This window comes from Amaranthus tricolor, chromosome 5 (assembly GCF_026212465.1).
Source record: "Amaranthus tricolor cultivar Red isolate AtriRed21 chromosome 5, ASM2621246v1, whole genome shotgun sequence".
Taxonomy (NCBI): domain Eukaryota; kingdom Viridiplantae; phylum Streptophyta; class Magnoliopsida; order Caryophyllales; family Amaranthaceae; genus Amaranthus; species Amaranthus tricolor.
In genome coordinates, this window is record NC_080051.1 from 20611006 (window position 1) to 20637572 (window position 26567).

At 32.2% G+C, this 26567-nt stretch overlaps 2 protein-coding genes across 2 annotated transcripts; one reads left to right on the forward strand and one right to left on the reverse strand.

Moving 5' to 3' along the window:
- The first annotated feature begins 10564 nt into the window (after nucleotides 1–10564).
- Nucleotides 10565–23847, forward strand: LOC130812610 (probable disease resistance protein At5g63020). The gene is made up of 6 exons (XM_057678137.1): nucleotides 10565–10640; nucleotides 12280–12881; nucleotides 17327–18262; nucleotides 19408–20699; nucleotides 21930–22463; nucleotides 23522–23847. Exons 2-5 carry the CDS (start codon nucleotides 12287–12289, stop codon nucleotides 22080–22082), a joined length of 2976 nt encoding a protein of 991 aa, XP_057534120.1. The 5' UTR covers nucleotides 10565–10640; nucleotides 12280–12286; the 3' UTR covers nucleotides 22083–22463; nucleotides 23522–23847.
- A 631-nt stretch (nucleotides 23848–24478) lies between these two features.
- Nucleotides 24479–26326, reverse strand: LOC130812611 (uncharacterized). The gene is made up of 2 exons (XM_057678138.1): nucleotides 25769–26326; nucleotides 24479–25374 (listed from the first exon to the last, which is right to left on the reverse strand). The coding sequence occupies exons 1-2, from the start codon at nucleotides 26277–26279 to the stop codon at nucleotides 24608–24610; spliced, it is 1278 nt and encodes a 425-aa protein (XP_057534121.1). The 5' UTR covers nucleotides 26280–26326; the 3' UTR covers nucleotides 24479–24607.
- Nucleotides 26327–26567: the final 241 nt, after the last annotated feature.

Below are 26567 nucleotides of genomic sequence, written 5' to 3' on the forward strand. Positions count from 1 at the left end.
TAAGGTGTAAATTTTTGTGGAACTTTGATACTTCATTCTGTTTTTTTGTCAAAATTCGCGTTGTATAATTGCTTAATATACAATAAATACTCCCTCTGTCTCTTTTATTTTACACTATTTTTCATTTAATTATGTCTTTTTGATTTTGCACCATTTCCTTTTTGACATTGTCTCACCCTCAATTTAATCTGTTCCACAAATTTATATTTTTTTCCCAATTTTAACTATTCATTTTTATCATTTATTTGTTTTTTGTCTTATTTTCCAACTTAAGTTTTCTTTCTATTAGATTTCACTTATTTTGCAACTGGTACAAAATGTGAGGGACAAATAGAGTAATATTTAGGATTAATGGTGATTATTGATTATTTTACTTCTTAAATTAATATTTTGTCCATTGTATTGTTGCTATATCTAAGGTTCTTGCTGAAAGATGAATAAATTCATAGCGTACCAGAAATTAGGTCTAAGTCACCAAGGCATAGAAGTCAACCGTAATTAGGTAAACCGTTTCATATTTTTCTTGTCTCGGCTCTTAGAAATACCAGCTTTTTATCCATTTGACCATTTGAATTAACTTAATTCATAGACAAAATGAAGTTTTGTTATATAGTAAGGAAAACATATTTGGTAATATATAAAGAGAGAATAAATTGTGTAAATAAAAATATATTAATGTTAAAATATATGGATGAGATTATAAAAAAGTGGTAGCATTGTGCAAAAATATGGCCGCATCACTGCATTAAGTCTATATTATTAAGGTTTTTGAATTCGTCGCAATTGAAATATATGTCGCAATGATCAAAAGATCATTTGTATCGGTCATTAAATCTATGTCGTGCCCGTTACCATAATCGTGATCGAAATTGTATTTTTGCAATATGGGTGGGAGTACAATGTAGTCAATACTAGAATGCTCTAGCTGAAAGTGACTCGCAAATCAAAGTTTTCTATTACCTTGCAATTATATACTTATAGAAGGCTTGTTTGGTACAAAATAGCTTTAGGGTTAATTGTTAGTTGCCTAAGTAGTTATAAATGTAATTGCTAGATACTTAAATATTTAATTAAATGTGTGAATTGTGATTGTTTGGTGAAAATAATACTTATGTTGCAAGTAAAATATAATTTGTTGACAACAAAATTGAGAAAATCTTGAAACACCTTTTAATTTTGAAACACGTACAAGTTATACTATTCTAAAAACAATTACTTACACTATTAACAACGTTTTTTTTTTATTTAGAATATTAGCGTTTCTAAACAACTAACTACAATTAAATTGAAATGCCTTGAAAAGTGTATAAGTATCTTCAAATCTAATCAAATTTATAATAGTTGGATTTTTTCCATATTTTATTTATTGTCATCTCATTTGATAGAAACAATAAAATTCTTGTTGTTTACAACAATAATAATAATACTAGAGATAAGGAGGAAGATAGCAATAGATTAGCAAAATTTTAATAAAACTTAGTGACATGATCTAATGATCAAGAATTAACAGTCCTTGTTCACACCCCAATAAAATTGAAATTAACTCTATTATATTAGGCAAAATTATAAGAAACTACCTAATCTATATCCCTTTTTTAAAAAACTACCTTATGTAAAAGTTTTTGCAAAAAACTACCTTATATAATACAAATCTTTACAATAAGACTACCTTTTAACGGATTTCGTTTGTTGACCGTTACTTTTGGCCGTTGACCATCATGTGACACTCACATGACTCTTAAAAGCTTCCTTCTTCTTCATCTCATTTTCGCTTTCCTTGGTTTCAGAAGCTTTCTTTCACACGATTTCCTCAACCATCTAACTCCTAAATTCGCTCCCATCCTCCTCTTAACTTCACCTCGTTGAAAGTTCTAACCTATACTGGTATGTACTACTACTCAATTATGGTTTTCTACTTCATTGTTGTATTTTAGGCATAATTTAAAATTTATTTCGTTTTAGAAATTTTATTCCTTTTGCTGCGTTTTTTCTTTTGAATTTGTTGTTTTTTTATCTTGGAATTTGTAAATTGATTGTTGTTGTGTCTGAATAATGTATTAGGGTTCTTAAAATTAGCTAAATCAATAAGATGAAGAAATTGAAAATCAGGAAAACAACAAGTAAGTCAAAAAAGAAGGAGTCTGAGTTGGCAACTGAGGTGGGTAATGTTAGGGTAGATGAGGTGGAGATTGAAAGATCTAATGTGGCAAATAAGGTTGCGAATGATTTAGAAAGAGCAAATGTAGATGTTGATGTTGGGCAAAAGGAACCACCAATCATAGGTACGGGTTATAAAGAATCTTTAAGTGCTAACCCTAGATCTAAAACAGATAACTCAGCTGCTATTTTCACCCTAAACCTTACAGCAAATGAGAGAGCCCACATAGAGCAGCAAGTTCCTGATTTTGATGATAGTAGTGATGATGATTATAGTTGTGGTGATATGGATGAATATGAGGATGATGCTGATTTATTTGCGGAAAATGTAGTTTATGGTCTAGATGATGTGTTTATAGGTGATGATGAAATTAGATTGGTAGTAGATAAGGAGATTGATGAAGAAAACAATAGAAACATATACTATAATGGAGAAGGGGATGAACTGAAGTCTGATGATGATGATTTGGGTGCATTGAATGATGATGAGGAAGGTATATGCAGCTATCCTATATTCAATCCTGAGGTTGATTTCAAGGGTAAGATCAATTTATCTTTAGGCCTTAAGTTTTCTTCGACATATGTGTTTAGAAAAGCACTAAAGTACCATGCTATTGAATGTGGTTACAATTATTATTACCTGCATAATGGTAGAAGTAGGATCAGTGTGAATTGCTACAATAGATGCGATTGTAGTAAATCGAAAGCAAGAATTGTGAACTGTGTTTGTGGGAAGGAGAAAAAGTGTTATTTTAAGGTTCATGCTGTGAAGTTAAAAGATGAGGAGACACTTCAAATAAGGAGTTATTTTCCCGAGCACACTTGTGGTCACCAACACCAAAATAATAAAGTCACTGCTTTATATTTAGCTGAGAAATACATAGAGGATTGGAGGGAAAATCCAACTTGGAAATTAAAGGCGTTTGAGAAATGGGTTAATAGAGAGTTAGGTTGTGAAGTGAAGTATTCTAAGTGTTATATGGCTAAAAGAATTTCAATGAAAATGATATTTGGTGATGCTAGTGAAGAGTATAGCAGGGTGGGAGATTATGCGGAAGCAATAAGGAGGTTTAATCTAGGAAGCACTGCAATCGTTAAATGCATTGGAATAGACACACCCCCACCTTTGTTCCAAAGGATGTATATATGTTTGCCAGCATGTAAGGAGGGTTTTGTTGCTGGCTGTAGGCCTATTATAGGTGTTGATGGGGCACATTTGAAGGGATAATTCCCTGGGGTTTTGTTTACTGCTGTAGGTAAAAATGGCAACAATAACATCTTCCCCGTTGCATGGGCTATGGTTGAAACAGAAAATGTAGAAACTTGGACTTGGTTTCTAAATCTCCTCGTAGAAGACCTTAGGTCGGTTACTGCATCGAGTAGTTGGGTACAAGCAGGAGGTGAAGCTTTCACCTTTATCAGCGATAGGCAAAAGGTATGAATGTAATTACTTGTTAACACATATCTTGTTTTAATTGTAACTAATGCTATAACCCTAATACTAATTTGTGGATAATATAGGGTTTGGTTGAAGCTTTCAACTCAAAGATTCCTGAAGCTGAAATTAGGTTCTGCTGCAGGCATATATGGGCGAACTTCAAGATCAAGTTCCTTGGAGAGTTGTACAAACAACACTTTTGAAGAGCAGCAAGAGCTTACAACAAGGTATGTAATCAAGTATACATATAAATATTTGACATCATGTCAAAATAATTAGTAACAATTTACCTTCACAGTTTCATTTTGATAGAGAAATGAATGAAGTAAAGAATATTTCTGTTGAAGCATATGAATATCTATCTGCTATTCCTACAAAACACTGGTCTAGGCATGCTTTTTCTAATAGGAGTAAGTCTGGGATGTTGTTAAATAATTGTTGTGAGGCATTCAATAATGTGTTAGTAGAAGCAAGGGGGAAGCGTATAATTTCTCTAATGAAGTGGATTAAGAAATATGTGATGCAAAGAAGTGCAGCTAAAAAGGAAGGGCTGAGTAACTTTGAAGGTGTATTGATGCCATCTATCAGCAAAATGATTGAAAAAAGTGCAAAGGATATATATGGTTTAAGGGTAATTCCGGTGGATGTGTTTGAGTTTGAAGTGAATGATGATGACGACTCTTACGTTGTAAACTTGGCCAATAAGACTTGCCATTGTGGAAGCCGGAAACTTATTGGGATCCCTTGTAAATATGCCATGGCTTGTATTATTGTTAGAAAATTAGATGCCAACGAATTTGTCCACGAGGCGTATCTAGTAGAAACGTATGCAAAGACGTATGGTCTAAAGTTTCATGGTATGCCAGGACACGAAATGTGGCCTACAACCACTTTAGCCAGACCACTTCCTCCACCATTTCAAACGATGCCTGGAGGGCCTAACAAGAGGAAAAGAAAGAAGGAAGCTGATGAAGGAAAAGGAGGTAAGAAGCCTGTATGTGCTGTTAGAGAATTCAAACAACGAAGATGTGGTAATTGTGGTAACCTAGGTCACTACAAAAAAGGCTGCAAGAATCCACCCAAACTACCACCAACAAAGATCAAGTCAAAGGGTGGAAGGCCTAAAAAGGGATCTTCTTCTACTCAACAGTGTAATGCCTCGAATTTTCTCTATGGCATAATTTCCATTTTATTTCTCTTTCTAGTTACTTTTCATTAAGTCTAGTTTTTAATTTAAAATAATTTATTATGATATTATTTGTGAATTATTATAACTATCTCTTTTATGCTTTATAATGTGATTTAAAAGGTGCGTAAGTTATTATTATTATTATTATTATTGTTGTTGTTGTTGTTGTTGTTGTTGTTGTTGTTGTGTTAATATATTATTTTCATTAAATTTATGTACTACTATTATATGTCCTAGGTTATTTATTTTTGGACCAACTTATGGTAACAAGTTTTAAATTAGGAGGACTAAATATATTTTTTTGAGTACATTATTATCATGATAGGCTTGTAAAATTAGTGTTTAATTAGATTAATTGATTCTAATTCATGCTTAATTAATTGGTACATTCTAGAATGGAATAAATACATGAACATCCTTCAATTTTTTTCATTTTCTTTTCCTCAAGTTGATTGAAATTCCTAATGCTCATAAATTTCAGCCATTATGAGAAGTCTTTTGGGATGGTTTTTCCCCTCCTATAAATACTAGCCTATTATTATGTAATTTTTTATTCATTCATAAACTAGCTCATAAACTTTCTTTCTCTCATTCTTTTCTCTTAAAAAAAACATAATAAAATACTTGCTTTATTTTTCTTCAAGTGCCAAAATATTATCATATTTTTGGGCTACCTTTGAAGTCTTATTTTGAATTATTCAAGCTTACTTCAAGGAATTTATTTTGCAAATTATTTGGGAGATTTTCTTGGAGTTTTCTTTAATCTTCTAAAGATTATTATTTTCCTCCATTATCCAGGTAACTAGATTTTTCTTCACTTAGTTTCTTAATTAAACATAGAAGTCTTGTTTAGAATTAATTAAAATTTAAATTGATTAATTCGGTTTTATATTGTAAATTTTGCTTTAATTATTTTCGTGCATATATTATTGTTATTTTAATCTTCTATGATGTGTTATAACATAGATTTAATTTAGGATTGGTTAAAATTTAATTTTCGTGATTTGAATAATTTTATTTTAAATTATTATGAAAATCTGGAAAATCTGCACTTTTTATTAATAGTAATTTGGCTGTAATTTATTGATTTTAATTTATTTCCACATTATTTTAACACTAAAATATGTTACAATCAGTAGGTAATAGTGTAAATTAATTTTGATGAATTTGGGTTTAATTTTACAAAATTATTATTTAATAATGGCTTAAACTAGTTAATTTGAATTTTGTGAATTAATTAAGGTTAAGAGGAATTAAAATCTGATTTAATTTATTATTTTATTATTTTTGGTCATGTACCTAATTGCTTGGTTATGTGTTAATTTCATGTACTACTTATTTATTTTAATTAGATAGTTTATGACCATTTATTGTTAAAGTCATGTAAATGGAGAACTTGACTTTGGCATTGACTTTGACCATGACCATTGACTTTTGTTGACTATTATAATGGTTATGTGATTTTATTTTGATGGTTTATAAAAATGTTTTGTTGCTTGTCAACAAGTTTATACTTAAGAATAAAATAACATTGTCTGTAGTATATTCTTGCCAAGAGTTGTAGTAAGGTGTATTCTTGATTAAGTTCGAATTATCCTTATTCCAAACTCAAACATTACAACTTAAACTGTATGATTTTGATCTTGATTGGTTTTGAACTACTCCATAGGAGTTTTGGTATTTTGGAAATGGTCATTGTGGCCTTTGGGTTCTTAAGGGTAAATCCATAGTGGTTCCTTATGAACATTTGATTTGGTTTTGGAATTTGACTTTTGGGTTCTTAAGGGTAAATCTATAGTGGTTCCTTATGAACATTGGTTTTGTTGTTATTTGGAAATCGTTGGGTAAGTCCATAGTGGTTCCTTCGATTGGACAGCACATCTATAGTAGATTGGTTTTAGATATAGTTGTCGTTCTCGTTATGTTGGATCTTCGGAAAACGAGAGAGATTGGCCATTCTTAGACAGGGTTATATCATTGTGGTTGACCCGAGGTTCGCCTTGACTTTATCTAGGCTTAGTAGGCCGCGAATTTGTTCACTGCGTCTGTTCCAAGTACGACTTGAAAATATTGTTAACTTGGTTTTTGTTAAATTGTTTTGAAAAAGTTATCCTTGGTTTTAATTGATTTGGTTATCCTACTTTGGTATTAATTGAATTGATCAACATTATTTGACTCTATCAGTTTGGCTTGTATGGTTGGATCGTTGTTAATTGATTTGAAATTTAATTAAGCTTTGCATTAGTTCTTTGTTTAAATTTGAACCTTGGTGTTAAGGACATTCTAGTTACTGGCCACTAAATGGTAATTTGCTGTTTAGTTGTTGCAGGTGATGATTGATTTCACTCGGAGCATCTGGGGAATAAGACTGGGAGAGTGTAGGGTTACCTAGAACATTAAGTTGAAGTTTAGATGTTTTATATTTTTATTTATGGGAGTGTTTTACTCTCTGGATTATTATGTAATGACTTTTTGATTTAGTTTATTCGAAGTTATAATTTTTTTTTGAAAATTTAGTGACCCAACTTAGTGTATTGTTTCCGCCAATACACCCTATATTAAGACGGGTCATTACAGTAGGTATCAGAGCTGAATGGTTCCGAGGCTTGCTTGAGTAAGTTACTTGGAATCTAAGCAATTGACTCGACCATAGAGTGAGGATTACTTGGGTAGTAAGAAATGGGAATTGCTTTTAGAAAAGCAAGGAAGTATGTAAGACTACATATAAATTTCTGTTTTTGTAGGATGCCTCCTAGAAGAAGAACCTCTGCTGAGAAGCAGTCTTCTCGCCAACGTCTGAGAGCTCTAGAGAATGCTATCATTGCCCTCGCAAATCGATCCACTGGTCCGGCTAACAACCAGTCTGTCTTTGATCGGTTTGAACGTCACCGTCCCCCAGCCTATGAGGGTACTGCCAATCCTGTAGTTCTCGAAGGTTGGTTGCGTGAGATAGAAAAACTCTTTGACGCGACCGGCTGACCAGATGCTGAAAAGGTAGCTATTGGCTCGTATTACCTGAAGAAAGAGGCTGACAACTGGTGGGGTATGGTCAAAGCTGAATGTCTTGCTACCACTGGCTTTGGGTGGGAACAGTTCTCCACGAAGTTGAAGGAGAGATTCTATCCGGACGAGTTGAGGTGGCTGAAAAGAGAAGAGTTTCTCTCTCTTGGAACAGGGTTCATAAATCAAAAGACACAAATATTATTGTTACGTTGCCTCATGCCAACAAAGATGACATGTTGAAATTTAGAAATACTTTAAGCGAATCTAGTCTCTAACTCATCTACTTCCATCACCTTTTCATCTCTATTTTTTCCAATTTTGAAGCTTTAATAACGACAATTTCTCTCTTCTCGTTTTTTGTCACTAAAACCTATATTTTTCTTTCTCATTTTCTCCCACACAAATCTTGCAACTTTTTGTATTTGCTCAATGCAACATGGACAAGCAAAGAATTGACGCAAGAGGAATCATCCAAGTCCAATTCATCAGAGAGGTCTTTGAGGGTATGCGGGGTGATTGACCGTAAATGTCTTATTTTTTTCTCGTATATAAAAAAGTTAACAATGAAATAAATATGTTAAGTTTATTAATAAAATAAATATATGTACTATAAATAAGACGCAAAGACGACCTGTAATTCATCTTTTTACAAGCTTTTCCAATAAATTGCGTAGATTATTATAGAGAATTAAGGCAATCAAATACTATATAACATACCCCTTAAAATTTAGGATGTTCCAAATTGATATCATCTTTTTAAAATACATTTCATTACATTCCTATGTGCCCTAGATTATTTCTTGAAATTTACAAACACCATAATTGAATAAATCCAAAACTGTTAGGTCGTGATACTTATGTCACATGATCATCCCATGGCCTCCATTTGTGTAGACATTTTATGCGACACCCAGAGGCTCGGACCCACAAATCCACAAGTAATAAGCGTTGACTTGCATATAACACTTGATGAGTTTCACGCACTCTTTCCCAAAAATATATATATAAATATATATATATATATATATATATATATATGTGTATATATATATATATATATATATATATATATATATATATATATATATATATATATATATATATATATATATATATACACACATATATATTTATATATATATATATATATATATATATACACATATATATTTATATATATACATATATATATATATATAAATATATATATATATATATATATATATATATATATATATATATATATATATATATATATATATATATATATATATATTCCTTAATGAATATAAGCAAATATGATAACTATTTAAAACAGAAAGTAATATCTAACAATCTATATTTTAATTTAACACTCCCTCCTATTGAATCATGTAATAGTTCTAGGGTTAGAGTTAGGGTTCCTGGGGTTAAGTTCTAGATTTTATGGTAGGCCCATCTTGCTGGGCTTATTGATAGGAGTTTTTATTAAATAATTAATTCTATTAATTTTTAAACAAGTACTACTATATGACCCATATTCAACTTTAGTTTATTACTCTTATATTAGCCTTAGAGTTTGCTTCTTTTAGACTTTAAAATTTTTAATTCTACTGTCTAGATTCAATATTTTTAATCCTCAATGAACTCAAGCAGTTGACTATCAAAGTTCAAACAAGTAGCCGACTCCACCGCCTATATTCAAAATTCATATAAGTTGAGTATTTTGAGACTTTATATTTAGAGTATTTTAGACGATGTATTGTATTTTAATTGTTATTAAAACTTAATTTTATAATATGATTTATATTTTTAATTTTTATATAAGAAATACCCGCCTACCCGCGGGTCCCGCCCGCTTTAAAAATGGGCGGGTAGCGACAAAAAAATATGTCCGCAAATGTGGGCGGGCTTTTGAATATTTGAGCCCGTGGGTAGAATTTTTAGATACTACTCGGTTCGCTACTTGCCCAAGTCCACCCATGAACAGCTCTACTTTCAGGTATATGACCTTTTTGGTCTTGGTGTTTTGTATCATACCTTTTGGTATGGCGAGGTGTGTACAGTGGCTTGTCCACTATTCCTTAAAGAGCGCTTTACATCTTTTGTTTTCTCAATGACTTTTTCCTTACAAGGTACTTTATGCCGAATAGGCGCATTAAATGTCTTTTTAATGTTTTTGGTCTCTTATTAGGGATTTTGTTTTATTTATAAAATTTTCCAATTTTCAAAAAAATGTCTTATTTGTTTTTTGGCACTATTCACCGCAATCATTTTTAGTTTGTATTTTATTCTTAATTTATAAGTTTAAACAAAGTAAATTTGAGAGCAATGTAAAAATGTCTTAGGAACTTTTAGTTTGTATTTAATTCCATCAATATAAATTATATTACAGCAAGTCTTGTATGAGACTGTCTTACCGAGAAACAAATCCATACAAGCAGCACATTATTAAAAAACATAAAAAAAAAATTAAATTGAAATTAATACTTATTCAGAAAGCAATTTTTTAAAACAATTTAGATTAATCCAATTGAGGCCGTAGAGCTAGAGTTTTAGACCCACAAGATCATCTCTCACATTTTAAAATCGTTCCATACAGCATAATCCGAACATTTGAGTTTGAGAACATCAAAATGCCGTGAAGATCAATTAAATAATCAATTCCATGAATTATTCTAAACTTGTTTACATTTTCTTGTGATCAAAAGAGAAAATAGATCCTTTTATTATAATGATTCTCATCCTTGTCCTTGGATGATACTATAAATTAAATGATTCCACCCTTAAAAGATCATAAGTTGAGGGTTGTAAATATTATTTTCTCTATTTTGGTATAACATCAAGCATTAAGAGCCCTTTGGTTATGTATAGGTATGCACTTATCTCATCACATGCATGCAGTTTTTTTATTTTATTGTTATCAATTCATGGACTTTTTGTAGCTTAATTTTGTGCATTGCTCGATCAATTAGTCTTTTGAGAGACTGTCTTTTTTAGAGATTTATCTTAAATCTAATTTATTAAAGATAAATGTCTATTTACTGTATTCTTAATGCCTACTTACATCATCCTTATTATATTGCTTACTTACCGTATTTTTAATGCCTACTTTTAATATCTTAAATGTCTGCTTATTGCTTGATTACTTCCTTTTGTGCAAAAATTCTCCTTTAACTTATTTTATATTTATATATAAGGAAGGATCAAATAAATATGGAAAGGTCGGTACAAAGGCCAAACAGTTCTGGGAGTGACATATATCATTCCGGGTGTGACTAAATTTGGGAAAATGGTTGATTGGTTAGGTTTTGGATCGGAATAGTTTTATTCGGGTCATTTTCAGGTCGGGATAATTTCAGGTCAGAATAGTGTCAGATCTGCTCCCTCCGTGTTTCGACCTGGATCGGATTGACCCAACGTGTTACCATTTTATTTTAACTAAAATTTTGTGGGATTTCTTATTATATCATCGAATTTAAAAATTGATAATTTTTTTTAAAATTATTTACGATAGCACTTAGCCAAATCACCATAAAATAGCAACACAATTTTTAGATGATCAAACAATAATAATTCAACATAAAGAAACTTTAATAAATATGAAATGCCTCATACTAGAAAAAATATATTCAAATGACCAAAACAATACAATAATTTAAATATTAAGAGTACAAAAGTAAACAACATGTTATATAAAGAAACATTAGTTTTTTTCTGTTTGTGTGCCCAAACGGAGAAATTTTACCCCTTTTTTTAACAATATATTGCACAACCTAACGGCTCCACCCGAACCTTGACCCGACCAACCCGTTTTTTAACGGGTTTCCCGAGTTCGGGGTTAAAATTTTTGGATTTCAACCCAGTTTTTTTAGTCGGATTTCAAATCAATTTTGGGTTGAATAAAATTTTCCTAGGTGTAGGTGTGACATATCTTCTTACAGGAGTAAGCGTGTGTTTTGGCTTCAAAATAAATTACACATGAACATGAATATATCACACTTGAAATTTTCAAGTTCATTTGTATGTTTTTACCAATTTATAAAGTACTTTCACTTGATATTCCTTATATATGTCCGTTATGAAATCAACTCAACTAAAAGTTAAAGTTAATAGTTGAGACCTCAGGATATGTACTCTAACAACATCACCTCATGTTAGAGTATATAATATACCTTGGAGCCTCAACCATTAATTTAAGCTTTTAGTTGAGTTGATTCTTATTAGGTATTAGAAGTCTTCGTGACAAAAGGTCACAATATCTAATCTCAACCACCCCTCATTTAAAGTGGATATTTAGCGCCAGATATGAGAAAGACATGTGTTGCATCCACACTTCTAATAAAAATGGCTCCTCGTGTGAGAGGGCGTGTTAGAGTATATAACATATTATGAAACCTCTAACCATCAACTTAAGTTTTTGGTTGAGTTGGTTGCTTGACACCCAAAATCAGAGAAAGTATATTATCTTACTTGGGAGATTTCTTAACCATATTTACTTTGTTGTTCTTAGGCATTAAATGGAAAACATAGCTAAAGATTTAGCGGGATCAATTCTAAATAGAGTTGGAAACGCAGCCATGGATTACACAATAAATGGTTATAAGTTCATAACTACATATAAAAAGAAAAGTAAAGAAGTCAAAGATGCTTTGGAAACATTGGAAAAGAGGAAGGAGGAATTAATCCAAGAAGTGGAGAATAAGGGTGTAGAAGATGGAGAAGAAATCACAGCTGATGCTGAAGACTGGCTTAGAAAGGTGAATGAATTATTGATTGAAGATGATGAACTCAAGAAAATTACAACTATAAATGATGAAATAAATGAAGAGAAAGATAAATGTTTTTGTGGGTTTTGTAATGGGAATTTGTGTTACCGATATAAATGTGGAAAAATAGCTTATGAGAAGCTTAGAAAGATCCGAGAATTACAAAACGAAGTTCCAAATAATGATCGACTCACTAGAGTTGTGTCGGGTGAAAAGGTTGGACAAAAAATTTCAGAATTGATGTCATTTGGTTGGATATCTAAAAAGAATATATTGGAGGAGCTTGTGGATTTGTTACTTGATCATCAAGTGAATTCTGTTGGGCTATATGGACCGAAAGGATCTGGTAAGTGGTAACTATTTTTCTCTAAAATACTTTTACCCTAAGTGTTAGTTTTGTATGAGACCGTATTACGGTTAGATGACCTTAAAATAAAAAGCTTATAAGTTAAAGTTTTTATTTTAAGCTATTTAATTAACTCAAATATGAAGCATGTCTCACTGTGAGACTGTCTCATATAAGAATTTGTGCCACCCTAATTTTTAATTGAGATGATCTTATGATGAAATTGTGACCTTCAATTTATGAGTTGACCCCAAAAATAAAAACTAAAAAAATAATAGTTATTGATTAATGGATCCTAAGTTAGAGCAAAACTCAATAGAATGCGAAAAGCTAGTGACTTAACAATTCAATTTAATTAAGCATTTTGGTGTTGGGGGTGGGGAAATGGTGGTGTTGTGGTGGGGCAGAGAGAGATTTGAGAAGTAGAGTTTAATCGAGTTAATTGGATAAATTAGGTTAGATTAATGAATTTAATTGAAAGTTAAAGGTTATTTATCTTGGTAAACAGTCATTTAGCAGGTTATCTAGTAAAGTGATTGTATCAATGTCGTATTTGGTAATTTGAATGCTGTTATTTGAAAAAAAAAATTGAGACTATTTATTGTAAAACGACTAAACTTTAAAATATAGTTGATAAATAATACTAATTTTTAATAATTCAACTTTAAGATACATTTACTAGGTTAGGAATTCTATTGGGTCAAGTCATTTAATAACTAGTTGAATTACATGATATTTCTTTATTACTCCTTGCACGATATTTCTTTTATGCAACACATTAAGAATCAAGACTTACGTTGGTGGTCGGCCACAAATATTATACTCCTAAGTAGTGCTTTAAACAAATCCGATAATTTGATATTTACCCACTTTTAGAATCGAACTTGATTTAACCAGACTTTAAAATAAATTTAAAATAACATAAAAATCAATGTTGATACAAAGCCTAATTTTAAATCGACCCGAAATAGCTAACCCGAAAATAATACCAAACTCATTTATTACTACGTTGACTCCCCGGTTCTAGCCTGTAAAAAGACCCTCAAGAAAAAATTAACAAACCCAAGCCATATTTAAATTATGGAAATTCAAAGTAAATTATCGAAATTTTCACACCGTCTGTTTTATTCACTTTAACTTAAACAAATTCTCTGCCATCCATCTCTACTCTCATAAAACCTGGATTTTGGGGATTTCGCAATCATCGCCTCTGGTAAGCGTCTTCCTTTACCTCTGTATTCCGGTGATATACAATCAGGATGAAATTCTTCATGTTTTCCTCTAATGAAATTTAATCTTTTGCGTCCATTTCTAGGATTTTATTGCTTTTTGGCATTAAAATTGTCATTCATATTGATAGTCTCTTGTAATGAAATTTCGGTAAAAGAAGCATTGCTCTATAATTTTAAATTTGCATACTGACAAAGTATAATGTGCTAGTCTTTGATATGTGAATTTGAATGATGGAACATTTTATTTTCTGACATATATTGGTGAATATTAAGCATTATGATTTTTTATATATGAATTTTTTAATTTGTTTCCAAGCTGGTTCATATGAAATTTATTGGTCTAACAACAGAGCAGTGAGAGTTTAGATTCTTGTTAACTTCCACTTAGTTTAGAGATGCGCATTTGAGAAATATGGTGGAGTAGGTTGGCTTAACAACAACAAACGGTAAGCTACTCATCCAGAAAAATAAAATGTTAAAATAAATAAATGGGTTGTCGCTGGGCGGGTCAAATTGCATGTCGACCTGAGCTGACCTGACCTGACTTTTTAACAAAATGCACCACCACATCCCGACCCTCCCTATTGAAATCTTCTAATAATAATTAGATTAAAAAAGTGGTATATAGCATTTGGTTTTAAGATATGATGTTGGAATTGTGATAGGATGAAGGGGTGAAGAGATGGGGAACCTGTAGGAATGGACGGTGACACCTTATAATTGGTTGTTGGGGGTATAGTATAAGTGGATGTGGAGCTACTTGTTGATTTGTGTACATCTAGAGATTGTAATGTAAGTTATAAGCAAGAGTGTAATGGTAGAGATGCAGGCTGAGAGGATGAAGAGCTTGCCAAAAGCATAAGTGAGGCAGTCTGTGCACCTATGGAGCTAGATGTAGGTGGTCGATAATGTCAGTTATAGATGGGAAAGTCATTTTCTCAGCTTAAGTAGGTATTGGGTTAAGAGTGGAAAAGGAATAAAAGCCTTAAAAATCAATATTAGCCATGGTATATCGATGAATATTTTTGTACCTAGTTTAAACATACTTTCACTAAAGATAACATGAAAGCAATATCATTTGGTTGGTTTGAGGTCAATGCACCTGTGCTCTCTATAGTTGGATCATGGGTGGATATCCTTAAGAAAAATACAAGAAATTAAACAAGGAGCCAATTTATGGAGAGCATTGTAGATTGTATTGAGATAGCACAAATACTCAAAAACTTACAGATAATATGACATGGGGTTGCATCAAAATAAGTATGTGTAATGGTTAATTTTGGTAGAGTTTAGGGAGAATGTCGAGGAGATAGGTAGATGTCTCAAGAGTAAGATGACAAAATGAAAAGGGGTGAGGCATAAAAGTATAACATGTTTGACAGTGTTAAAAGTCCAAATATACGTTCATCTTTTACAATTTTGAGAGGAAGTGTAAAAGCATGAGAAACGAAAGACTAAACCACTGTCAGGATAGAGTTGCTTGAATGGGCTAATAGCAAATTTTACGACTATGGTCACTCTAAAAGTATTTAATATGTTGTCTAGAAAGTCAAGAAATGAATTTTTTTTGCATGTCTTAGTTGTTTGTGCCTAGTTATGAGTTAGATAAGGCTACTAGAGAGGTGACATGTGATATGGTGATAACCTGATAAGGTATGAGCTTTTAGCCTATTACATCTAATAAAATTTTTCATGCAAAGGCCTTTTAGATCAGGATGCAATATTATCACATATAAAATTATGCACATATTCAAGATTTTTAACGATTTAAGGTGTGCAAAAGAACATCACGAATAGTAAAGTGAGGAAGAGAAGTGTCTATTTAACTTTTTGTTGGAATGCAATGACCCTTTCTAACAAAAAAAATGAATATTAGTGCTCAAATTAAAATGATGAAAAAGGTTAACTCTAAGTGAGATATTAGAGGTAGCACCTAAGTCCACATACCACTTGTTGTCTTGAGGAGCGAAAGATATTACAAACTCTGTAGGAGTAACGATGGGTCAAAAGATGAAGAAACATAATGTGTGTGATGCGACATGGGTGGTTCACAAGAAGTTGGGCCAATAAGGCCTACTAAACTTGCCTATGAAGAGGATCTAGACCTATCGTGGGAAATGGGATAGTCGACGAGCTTAGTATTATTGTGCCACCAGTGAAAAATAATTAGTGTCGATAATTGGCTGAACTATGTTGAAGTATGATCTCAAGGAGTGGTGTTGAATTAGCTGGGTCAAGAGCTTCCATAATCACCATTGTTGTTGTCCACTACCTCCAAGAAAGAAGTGACGATAGTACGGTTGCCACCACCATTTGTAGGCTGTTGTTAAGGGGCAAAGGGTGTAAATTAAGTTGTGATACCAGACGTGTAGAATCTTTTGCAACCCATTTGATAATCGGTACTAAAAGGTGAGAATGGTATTGGAAAAATTAGTGTAATTTTGGTAAATCTCTTGACAAAGTTAATGGTCATGCTTATTCTTTCTTTAACATTCTTATTTTCTTCACAAAATTCATTCCATTGCATTACCATTTGAACATATGGTATATGTGATAATGGAAAATTGTGAACAAAAAATTTCTTTATGATCAAATTTTCATTACTATGGAAATAACATGACACATATCATGAAAATTTCCATTATAAATCATTTCCATTACCATCAATTAATATCGTTGACCAAACGGGCCGTTAGGGACAAAGAGAAATGGTGTGGTGTTTATGTCATTCATTTTATGTGATTGCATAAATATAAAGAGCATTCGTGCTATTTTAGAGGTGAGTAAAGATTCAGACAAGATATAAAAGCATTTTATAAAATAAGATACAGGAGGTGGTTGGTAAATGATTGTTTTATGTTAGTTGGTCGCTTTTTAGTTGTTTTATTTGATTAGCAAAAAGTATTGACTGTCTTAAACTAGCTAAATTAGTGAACAATGTTTTAAACTAGCTAAACTAGCCAAGTATTTAGAGAGATATTTAGTAAAATCAAGATATTAATCAGCTTTATTCATTTTGGCTTATTAGCCAGTTTTTTACTTGACTGAAAAGCCATTTAGTGAACAGTGTCTTTGTTAGTGTTTTCACTATAAGGTTGCGTACATTCAGCCCTCTAAATTTCCTTTAGGTGGAAGCTACTTAATAACGTTGGAGTAATGTAATGTAGTGTTGTGAAAGTGAATTTCGTTAATTATTTTCTCCATATCTTGTAGGTAAAACTGAAGTTATAAGAGATTTAAGGCGAGATCCTCGAGTGATGAATACATTCAACAAAACAGTGAGAGTTACTGTTACAAGTAACCCAAATATAAAGGACATCCAAGATAAGATAGCAAAAACAATTGAAGCTGTGGATTGGAAAGATGTGGACATGAAAAATCGAGCAAAAAATTTGGAATCACAGATAAGATTGAAAAGGGAAAAACTGTTGATTATACTTAATGTATGCGAAAAACTAGATTTAAACAGTTTAGGAACTGGTGATAATGACTTTTGTAAGCATTTGGTGGTAAGCACGTCACTAAATATTTGTCGATTAATGGGTGTAAAGGAAAAAAATGCAGTGGAAATGAAACCAATGAGTTTGGAAGAAGCCCAATCATGTTTCTGGAAGAGGGTTTATGATCTTAAACGCAAGGGCGGTTGGGGAGATCAAGTAACAACTTATGCTTATATATCTCTTGCTAAAAAGTTGATCAAGGATTACTGTAAAGGCTCAACTAACGCAATTATGTCATTAGCTAACGTGTTGGGTAATGTAGATATTACAAAGTGGAAAGAATTAGAAGCTGAACTAAAAGGTAAACAGAATGCACATGAGATAATTGCGCGTAAGAGTGTCCAAGCTTCAGTTGAAAGCAAAGATTCTGAAGCTATTGAAAAGTTCTCTGCGCTTGCTTGTGTGTTTCCTCAAGAGTCAAGCGTACCAATCTTAGATTTGATGAGATACGCTATCGGTTTGGATTTGATTAAGGATGTTAACAACCTTAGTCAGGCAATGTCTCTAGCTGAAGGATGGGTTCAACGTTTGATTTCCTCGTATTCGCTAGAAGAAGATGAAGATGAAAATAATTGGACTGGAGGTCTTGGTCATGTTATAGTTCCTCGTTTTACTCGGGATAATATTATCAGTGATCTTCATAAACAAGGTACGTACTCTTCTATGACTTTTTTCTTATAATAATTTGCATTAACAATACAATTTTATTGATTTATTCTTTCCTCTTCTGGAATGCATAGGGGTGTTTTGGTAAATGATAGTTGATTGTGGGTTGTTGATATCTTGTTTGACAAGCCAAAAGTTTTGGATGTTTTGTAGGCTTTAAGTGGAGATGTTTGCTGAGGTTTTGGGGTGTTTATTAAAGAAAAGTGGGTCAAAAAACCAAATAAAGTTTATAAAAAAGGCCAACCGGAGAACCTATTTCATTTTAGCTTAAAAGTTATTTGTTAAATATTATTTTTAGCTTTTTAACCATAACAAGCTAAAAAAACATAAGCCAACAAAAAATTCAACACAAATATTAGCCATTAAACACCCTCCTAATCATTTTATAGAATTATTGACCTACTTGAATGTACTTGTGGTACTTTTCATCTAAAAACTCTAACGTATAAAAAGAAAATAGAACAAAATAGGTTAGACAAAGTAGTATATCTGACCATGCATAATAAATTAATAATACTTGTATTAATATTCATAATATAAAATGGTTCATTAAATTATGTGCTCTTGTGAAGTATAATATGATGTTATCTACCAATTAAGGTCAATTGAAAATATCTTTGTTAGTTTTATTATGATCAAGACTAAAGTTGCGTACATCAGACCCTCCAAATCTCACCCTAACCATTTAAATGGTATTGTGTTGAATTGTCTATTATTATCCACATGTAAATTTTCCCACATCGAAGAAAAATAGAGTATACCACTATATAAATTTAAGGAGTAACTCTTACTACTACCTATAGGTTTTAATAGCAAACCTTCTTTAAGTTTGTATGTGAGTTACCCCTTCTCCTCTTTGGTTCGATTGCCTAGATCCATTTCATAAATTATATGGTTGTTGTTGGACCTTCATAATTAGGCATTTTATAAAGAATTTAAAAAAAAAAAATAAAAAAAAATAAAAAAAAAAAAACTAGTTAAAAGGGGTTATTAATTGGAAATTTATCCCAATAGGTTTGTAATGTGAACTGCTCCTTCTCGGCGAAAGAGTTGAAAGTAATACCACTTTATAAACTTGAGGAATAATTTTCATTTTCCATTACTACCAATTGGACCTTGTTGTTTCAGGTAAGGGCAAATATATGTTGAAAGACATTTCTCGATGGGTTCAATTGGATGAGAATATTCGGGAAGAGTCGTACACTACGATATCTTTGGCGTCTAATCATAATCATTCTTGCATTAGTGAACATAAGTTCAACAATCTTGAAATGTTGATATTGGATAATAGTAAACCCAAAGATGAATTTAGTGATAAATTCTTTCAAGGGATGACAACACTAAAGGTTTTGGTTCTAAAAGGAATGAACTTTCAACAGAAATCACCGACGTCCATAGGAACATTGACTAATCTTACCACGTTACATTTGGAAGACTGTAAACTTCTAGGAGATATTAGTTGGATTGGTAAGTTGAAGAAACTTATCATTCTAAGTTTGCGTGGATCGAGTGTGGATGAAATACCCGAAAATGAGATGAGGAAGTTGCAAAGGCTTCGAGTGTTGGATTTAACAAAATGTGAGATACATGATGATGGAATAATCCCTGCAAATGTCTTGAGTAAACTTCCTTTATTGGAGGGTTTTTATGCGTATGATATTAGTAGCCAAAAAGATTGGGCTGATTGCTCCGTTAATGATACTCCCTCGAGCTCGAGAAAAAGTGGTTTGTCCCAGTTATTGATGCCGGAGATAAGCAGCATTGCAAGCGATTATGCAAGCATTGACGAGTTGAATAGTTTGAATGAGCTAAATGTGCTAGAGATAAAAATCCCAAATCTGAACCAGTTACCAAATAGTGACAAATTTGTTAAAAATCTGAATCATTTTTACATATTTATTGGTAAAGATGCTGAACCTCCTGTGTCAAAATCAGCTAAAGGATTCTCTCGGGTATTAAGATTTGGATCCATTAATGAAGGATCACAAGCTAAATACAAATTCTTGAATACTTTGCTTTTAAATACTGAATGTTTAAGTTTAGAAGGAATGCAGGGACAATCACACTTCATACAAGACATAAAGCAATTGCTGAAATCTAGAAAGATCATCTCTTTGCCTGGATATCATAGAGGAGAAGCTGATTTCCAAAGTCTGCAATATTTGGAAATTCAAGGTTGCCATGATTTGGAGGGTTTTGCAGCTATACCTATCAAGGCACCTCATTTGAATGAACTTAAAGTAGTCAAGTGCTCTAAAATGAACTACATTTTTAAAGACCATGGTCAAGATTTCCAAGATGAGCTTCCTTCCTTACGTACCTTGTACCTAAGGAAACTTGATAAATTGGGTAGTCTGTCTTCAACTGAATCAACCAGCTCTGATCTACCATTACACTTTCCGGCTCTATTCAATAAAAAGGTAATATATATCATGCAACTAGTCTCTTGAGAGACCGTCTCTTTGAGAGACCGTCTCTTTGAAAGACGTATCTCAAGTCCAACCCATACAAGATTAATGTCTACTTATCGTATTCGTAATGCCTACTTACATTATGCTTAATGCTTATTTCCGTATCCTCAATGCCTACTTTCAATATCTTTAGGTGTCTACCTATATCATTTTTATTGCCTACTTACAATATTTTAAAAAATATATAATAGGCCAGCCTAATTAAAGTTAGTCTCTCATAAAAATTTGTGTATATCATATACTTGTATCGACCCGTTTGGTAACTGGTACTAAATTGTGAGAATAATAATGAAAAAATTAGTGTAAATTTGATAGAAATATCCTTTGACAAATTTAATGGACGTGCATATTCTCCTTCAACAATCTCATTTTCTTCACATAATTCATTGTTATGCATTACCATTTGAACATGTGGTACTAAATGTTGAAATGATAATGATAAAATTAGTGTAAATTTGGTAGAAATATCCTTTTTGACAAATTTAATGGGAATGCATATTCTCCTTCAACAATCTCATTTTATTCACATAATTTATTCCTATGCATTACCATTTGAACATGTGGTACTAAATGGTGGGAATGATAATGATAAAATTAGTGTGAATTTAGTAGAAATATCCTTTGACAAATTTAATGGACGTGCATATTTTCCCTCAACAATCTCATTTTTTTTACAAAATTTATTTCAATGCATTACCATTTGAACATATAGTATTAGGTGGTAATAGAAAATTGTGAAAAAAATCTTTTTTATGATTGAACTTTCATTACCATGGGAATGACATGATACATACTATTAATATTTACACTATAAATCATTTTCATTACCACTAATTAGTGCCGTTAACCAAGTGGACTTATGTTTTTTATTACCAGCTAGTCTCTTGAGAGACCGTCTCTTTGAGAGACATATTTCAAGCCTAGTCCATCAAAGATTAATACCTACTTACCATATTTTTAATACCTACTTACATTATCTTTAATGATTACTTATCGTATCCTTAAATCTACTTTCAACATCTTAAATGTTACATCATTCTTAATGTCTACTTACAATATTTTAAAAAATATATACTGGGCCGACACAATTAGAAATGGTCTCACAAAAAGACCTATCTCTCACAAGAATTTGTGTTTTATTACACTTCCATCTCACTTTTCTTGTTAACAATTTTGCAGATGACATTTCCCTCACTAAAGACATTACGTGTGAAGAAATGCGGTCAAATCGTGAATCTTTGGGATACCTCATTCAGTGATAACAAATATTTAAGGACATGGAAGAATTTGACAGAAGTATCTATCCATGCTTTAACAAACTACAGAGTCTAGGCCCACTCTCTATGGCTGTTTCTCTCGAAGCATTAAATAAATTAGACATTATTGATTGTCCATTGATGAAGGAAGTCTTTTCTAGTGAGTTCGGAGCTGATTATACTAGTCATGAAATCTTTCCAAAACTTCAGAAAGTCAGCCTTGATCGTTGCCTTAAAATGAAGAGATTTATCTCATCAACAAATCTTGTATTTCCTTCTTTGGAAGAAATAAAGATTCAAGATTGTCCTAAGATGACACTTTTTCATGTGGAACTATGTCTACTCCGAAACTAAGATGCTTAACTGTTGAACCTTGCAAACATTCTCGAACCGAGATTCAAGACGTTAATAAATTCATAGAGAAACGTAATATTCCAATCTATGAGGTTGAAGTTAGGTATTGACTACTTACTTTTGCTTTATTTGTCAAACTAATTTTCTTTTGCTTAATAAGTTTATCGGTCAATTTGGGTTGATTTCGGGTGATATGAATCTGTCGGTTTGAAATTGGGCTTTATGTCTATATGGTATTTTACATGATTGTAAATCATTTTTGAAATCGGATCAAATCAGATTCGGTTATAAAATCGGTTAAATTTTGAATTTATTTTAAACACCTCTTTACGCATCTCAATTCCCACAACATGAAAAGTTCATAACTAAAGAGAATTCTAAGTTGACTTACTCTCATTCACATGATTTACAACTCCTTGCGACTTACTCTCATAGCCTCATTCTCTCATTGTGATTAGCGTTTAACTCTGGTCGCCTATAAATAATTTTGGGTTATTCTAGTAGATGAAGGTTTTTTTAATGCGATTCTCACCACTCACAATAAAGATTAATTTTCTCTTTTTCTTGTCTGTAATTATTCTCTAACCTACCTTTGAATAAAAAAAAAACATTCCATTGATATTTACGCAAAAAATATTGCATAATATTTACACAATCATTTAATATACTACAAGATAATAATCTACACAAGAATACTTATAATATTCTATTCTATTAGCCATCTATAACAAGATTAATTCTCCTCCCCTATTGGCAAAATGAAGATTGAGCAAGTAGTACAATATACGCAACTTTATCTTGATAAATATATGCAACCTTCTCTCTTCACTAAATAATATGAAGTCCTTACGTTATTTTCTTGTAAATTACTCTTACATTCTAACTATTTTACGCTATTTGCTTTCAGCATTGTTACTATAGAAGTAAGTATAGTGGGTTAAAGTAATAAATAATTTTAAAATAGGAAAAAAATATATAAAGTAAAATTAATTGTTATTTTCAAAAATAAATATAAAGCAAATTTATTGAAATAAACTAAAATAAAAAGTTGGAAAAATTAGTAAAACTTAGGAGTACATGGTTAAAAGAGCTATTTTATTTTGAACTTTTTTTTTTGAGTTTGTGTAGTGATATATCCTATCAAATTCTTGTTTTGATCAGCAATATAGAGGCCCAAGAGAACGTTGGAAAGAGATCCAAGCCCATATTTTTCAAGAATACATGCATTCGTCATCAAAAGAAATGGTATGTGACATAAAATAAATGAACACTAGACAGATTTACAACTTTGTGTTTGTCTACACTGAAGTCGCAGTGAAATTATTGACTAATGTTTTTTTCTTTTCTTCTTTTTTAAATGAATGAATTTGTAAATAAATAACATGTATGTATGAATTATGATACCCAATTCTACACAAAAAGACTTGTAAATACATAAATGATATGCTAAAACATTTCAAAAAATTATCAAATTACACTTTTTATCATATAATACTTCCTTTGTTTTTTAGTTGCTCCATTTGCCATAAATATGTTGAATCATCTTAAAGATAATGAACACGTTGTTGTTTCTAGCGTGTGGAATTTCAGCCTGTTGAGTTAAATAAGTTCCTTGAACATGATTTTCTACTAAACATTATTTTGACTTGTTTGACTCAAACAATTAGCTAATTAGTTCAATCAGCTAAGTATTCACCAATAAGCTGATTTGCCAAACACCACCTTTATCTTCTTAAGCTCCTCTTTCTCATTTCTCCCTTCTTATAATACTAGTATGATTTATTTCTTCAAGTTAAGAGTGGAAATAATATAATGAAAAGTGGGTCTTGTCTCGGTTGTACTTCCTCCATTTCATTACACTTGTTACATTTGACTTTTTACGCATTTTAATGTGTGCTTTTGATCCTCTATATATTGAACTATACATATCTAAAAATTATAAAAACTTAATATTATGAAAGTATGCGATTAGTTGATTCAAATAAGATCCCACTTGACCATATTTTTTCTTATACATTAGTCGCAATATATGAAATAAGCTTGAATGATGAATAGTGTCAAAAATAGTTGAAAAAGGAGGAAGTACGTTGATGAAATATCAAACTTATATTACATTTCTTTTGCGTATTAGCCTTTTACATATTGGTTTACAAAGCATACAAGATTATCAAACCATTAAGTGAAAACAAAATATAACCCATCAAACAATCACATATATGACCTTAATTTTTAAAGTAAATTAATTAATCAACGCTTGCAGACAACTCCCCTTCCACTAGTACCAGAAGCACAGTTAAGATCACCGAACTCCATTCCTATTGAATGATTCCCATTCCCATTGAAGTTAGCAACAGCACAATCAGTAGCAAACAATCCAGAGGAATGGAATTCCCTTTCCCCACCAAGAACAGGATTCACTACACCCATTTTGACCCGGCTCACATAATTACTAGCATAAGTTTGGCCTAAAACACCATTCACATCATCACTCAATGAGTAAAACTTGAAGCTCAAATCAAGATGTGCAAAGCAATCCTGTTCAGGGATAATACCATACTTGTGTATCATCGATTCTTTCTCTGTTATTGGAACCACTGCGGCCTTGATCTTGAAATTACCTTCCGCCTCAACCACCACTGCATTCGTAGCCCTTGACCTTGTAATGGTTAGTCCACTAATCGTTGCATTCCATCTGGCACCCTCGATTTCTGGTATGCGAATGGGTTGGTAGTCGAGGGAGATGGAAAGACGGTCCATGGCATCGTTCCATGTGGAGGTCTTGAGTGCACCGATGTAAAGCTTATGGTGGTCGAAAAGGATGCCTAAGGATTGAACCCAAGTGAAGTCTCTTCCCATGTTGGATTCATGTTTTCCTATCAAATGAGCGTTTATGTGGAGATTGGAGTCTGTAACAAGACAGAAATCTTGGTCTTTTTCTCCGTGGAAGTAGAATGTTATGCCATCTGCTCCTATGAATCTTGGATCCTGGCACACTGCTCCCGGTTTGTTGCAATCTGCATATGATCAAAAAATTCAGATTGGTTCTTTGCAAAATTCTGTAAGCCAAGCCTTGGGCGGAGGGAAAGTTTAACAGTTGTCTTGTATTAGACTGTCTTAAGGTGAAACACCTCAAAACAAGAAGTCCATAAGCTAAAAGTTTCTATTATTGGCTATTTAACCCAAGTATGAGACATGTCTCACGGTGACCGTCTCATACAAGAATTTGTCAAGTTTTAATTTGTAGATCGAACACGCCCATTATGAGTAATCAACCCAACTAAAAGCTTAAGGTGATGATTAAAACCCATGAACATATTATTCACCATATGCTACCATAAAGAAATTAAAATTACAATCTTCAAGAGGGTGTATATGAATCAAACAAGAATGTGAATGTTAAGAACTTACCGCAAACAGGGCTGCAAGTAACACTATCAACCTGACAAGTCTGAGGACAAGCCGCAGGACAAGTAAACTCTCTATAATAACACGCGGGGTAATTCTTATTCAAACATCTAACACGCTTAGGACGAGTACTTGGATTCAGTGCACTACAAACAGGCTGACAGGTTGCACAATCAACAGTACAAGAACTCGGACAAGCAGCAGGACAGTAAAGTGGCCTGTTATAGCAAGCACGAAACCTTTTATCCTTGCACTCCACCTTCTTCGACTTTTGAACCTTTGGTGGTGGTGGCGGAATTTGTGTTTCAGGTCCACAGACGGCCTGGCACTTGTTACAGTCGACTGAACAAGTGCGAGGACACGAAGATGGACAGTACATTTGTTTATTATAACAACGCGTGTACTTGTTTTTGCACCTCACTTTCATAGGCTTATGTTTGGGTGTTGATAGGGTTGCTTCTGCAATTCCTAAAGCAAGTATAAGGGAAATTATGAGCAATATTACTCCCTTCATTTTTTGGTTTATAAATTTCTTGTATTTAACTAATTATTAACTCTAATTTGTGTGATTTGATATAATGCTAGTCATGCTTATATATAAATAAATACATAAATTATGGGATTATACCAATTTGTTTTGAAGTGTATCTAATATTTAGATTTATTTATTTTTTGTTTGGTCAAAGTGAATTATGTGAGTTATTATACCCTCCATTTTTTCTGGTAAAATTCCATATTATGTTTAGTGAAATTATGTGAGAGGATGTTTGGTAGGGAGAAAGCACAAGTCTTGTTTGTCATG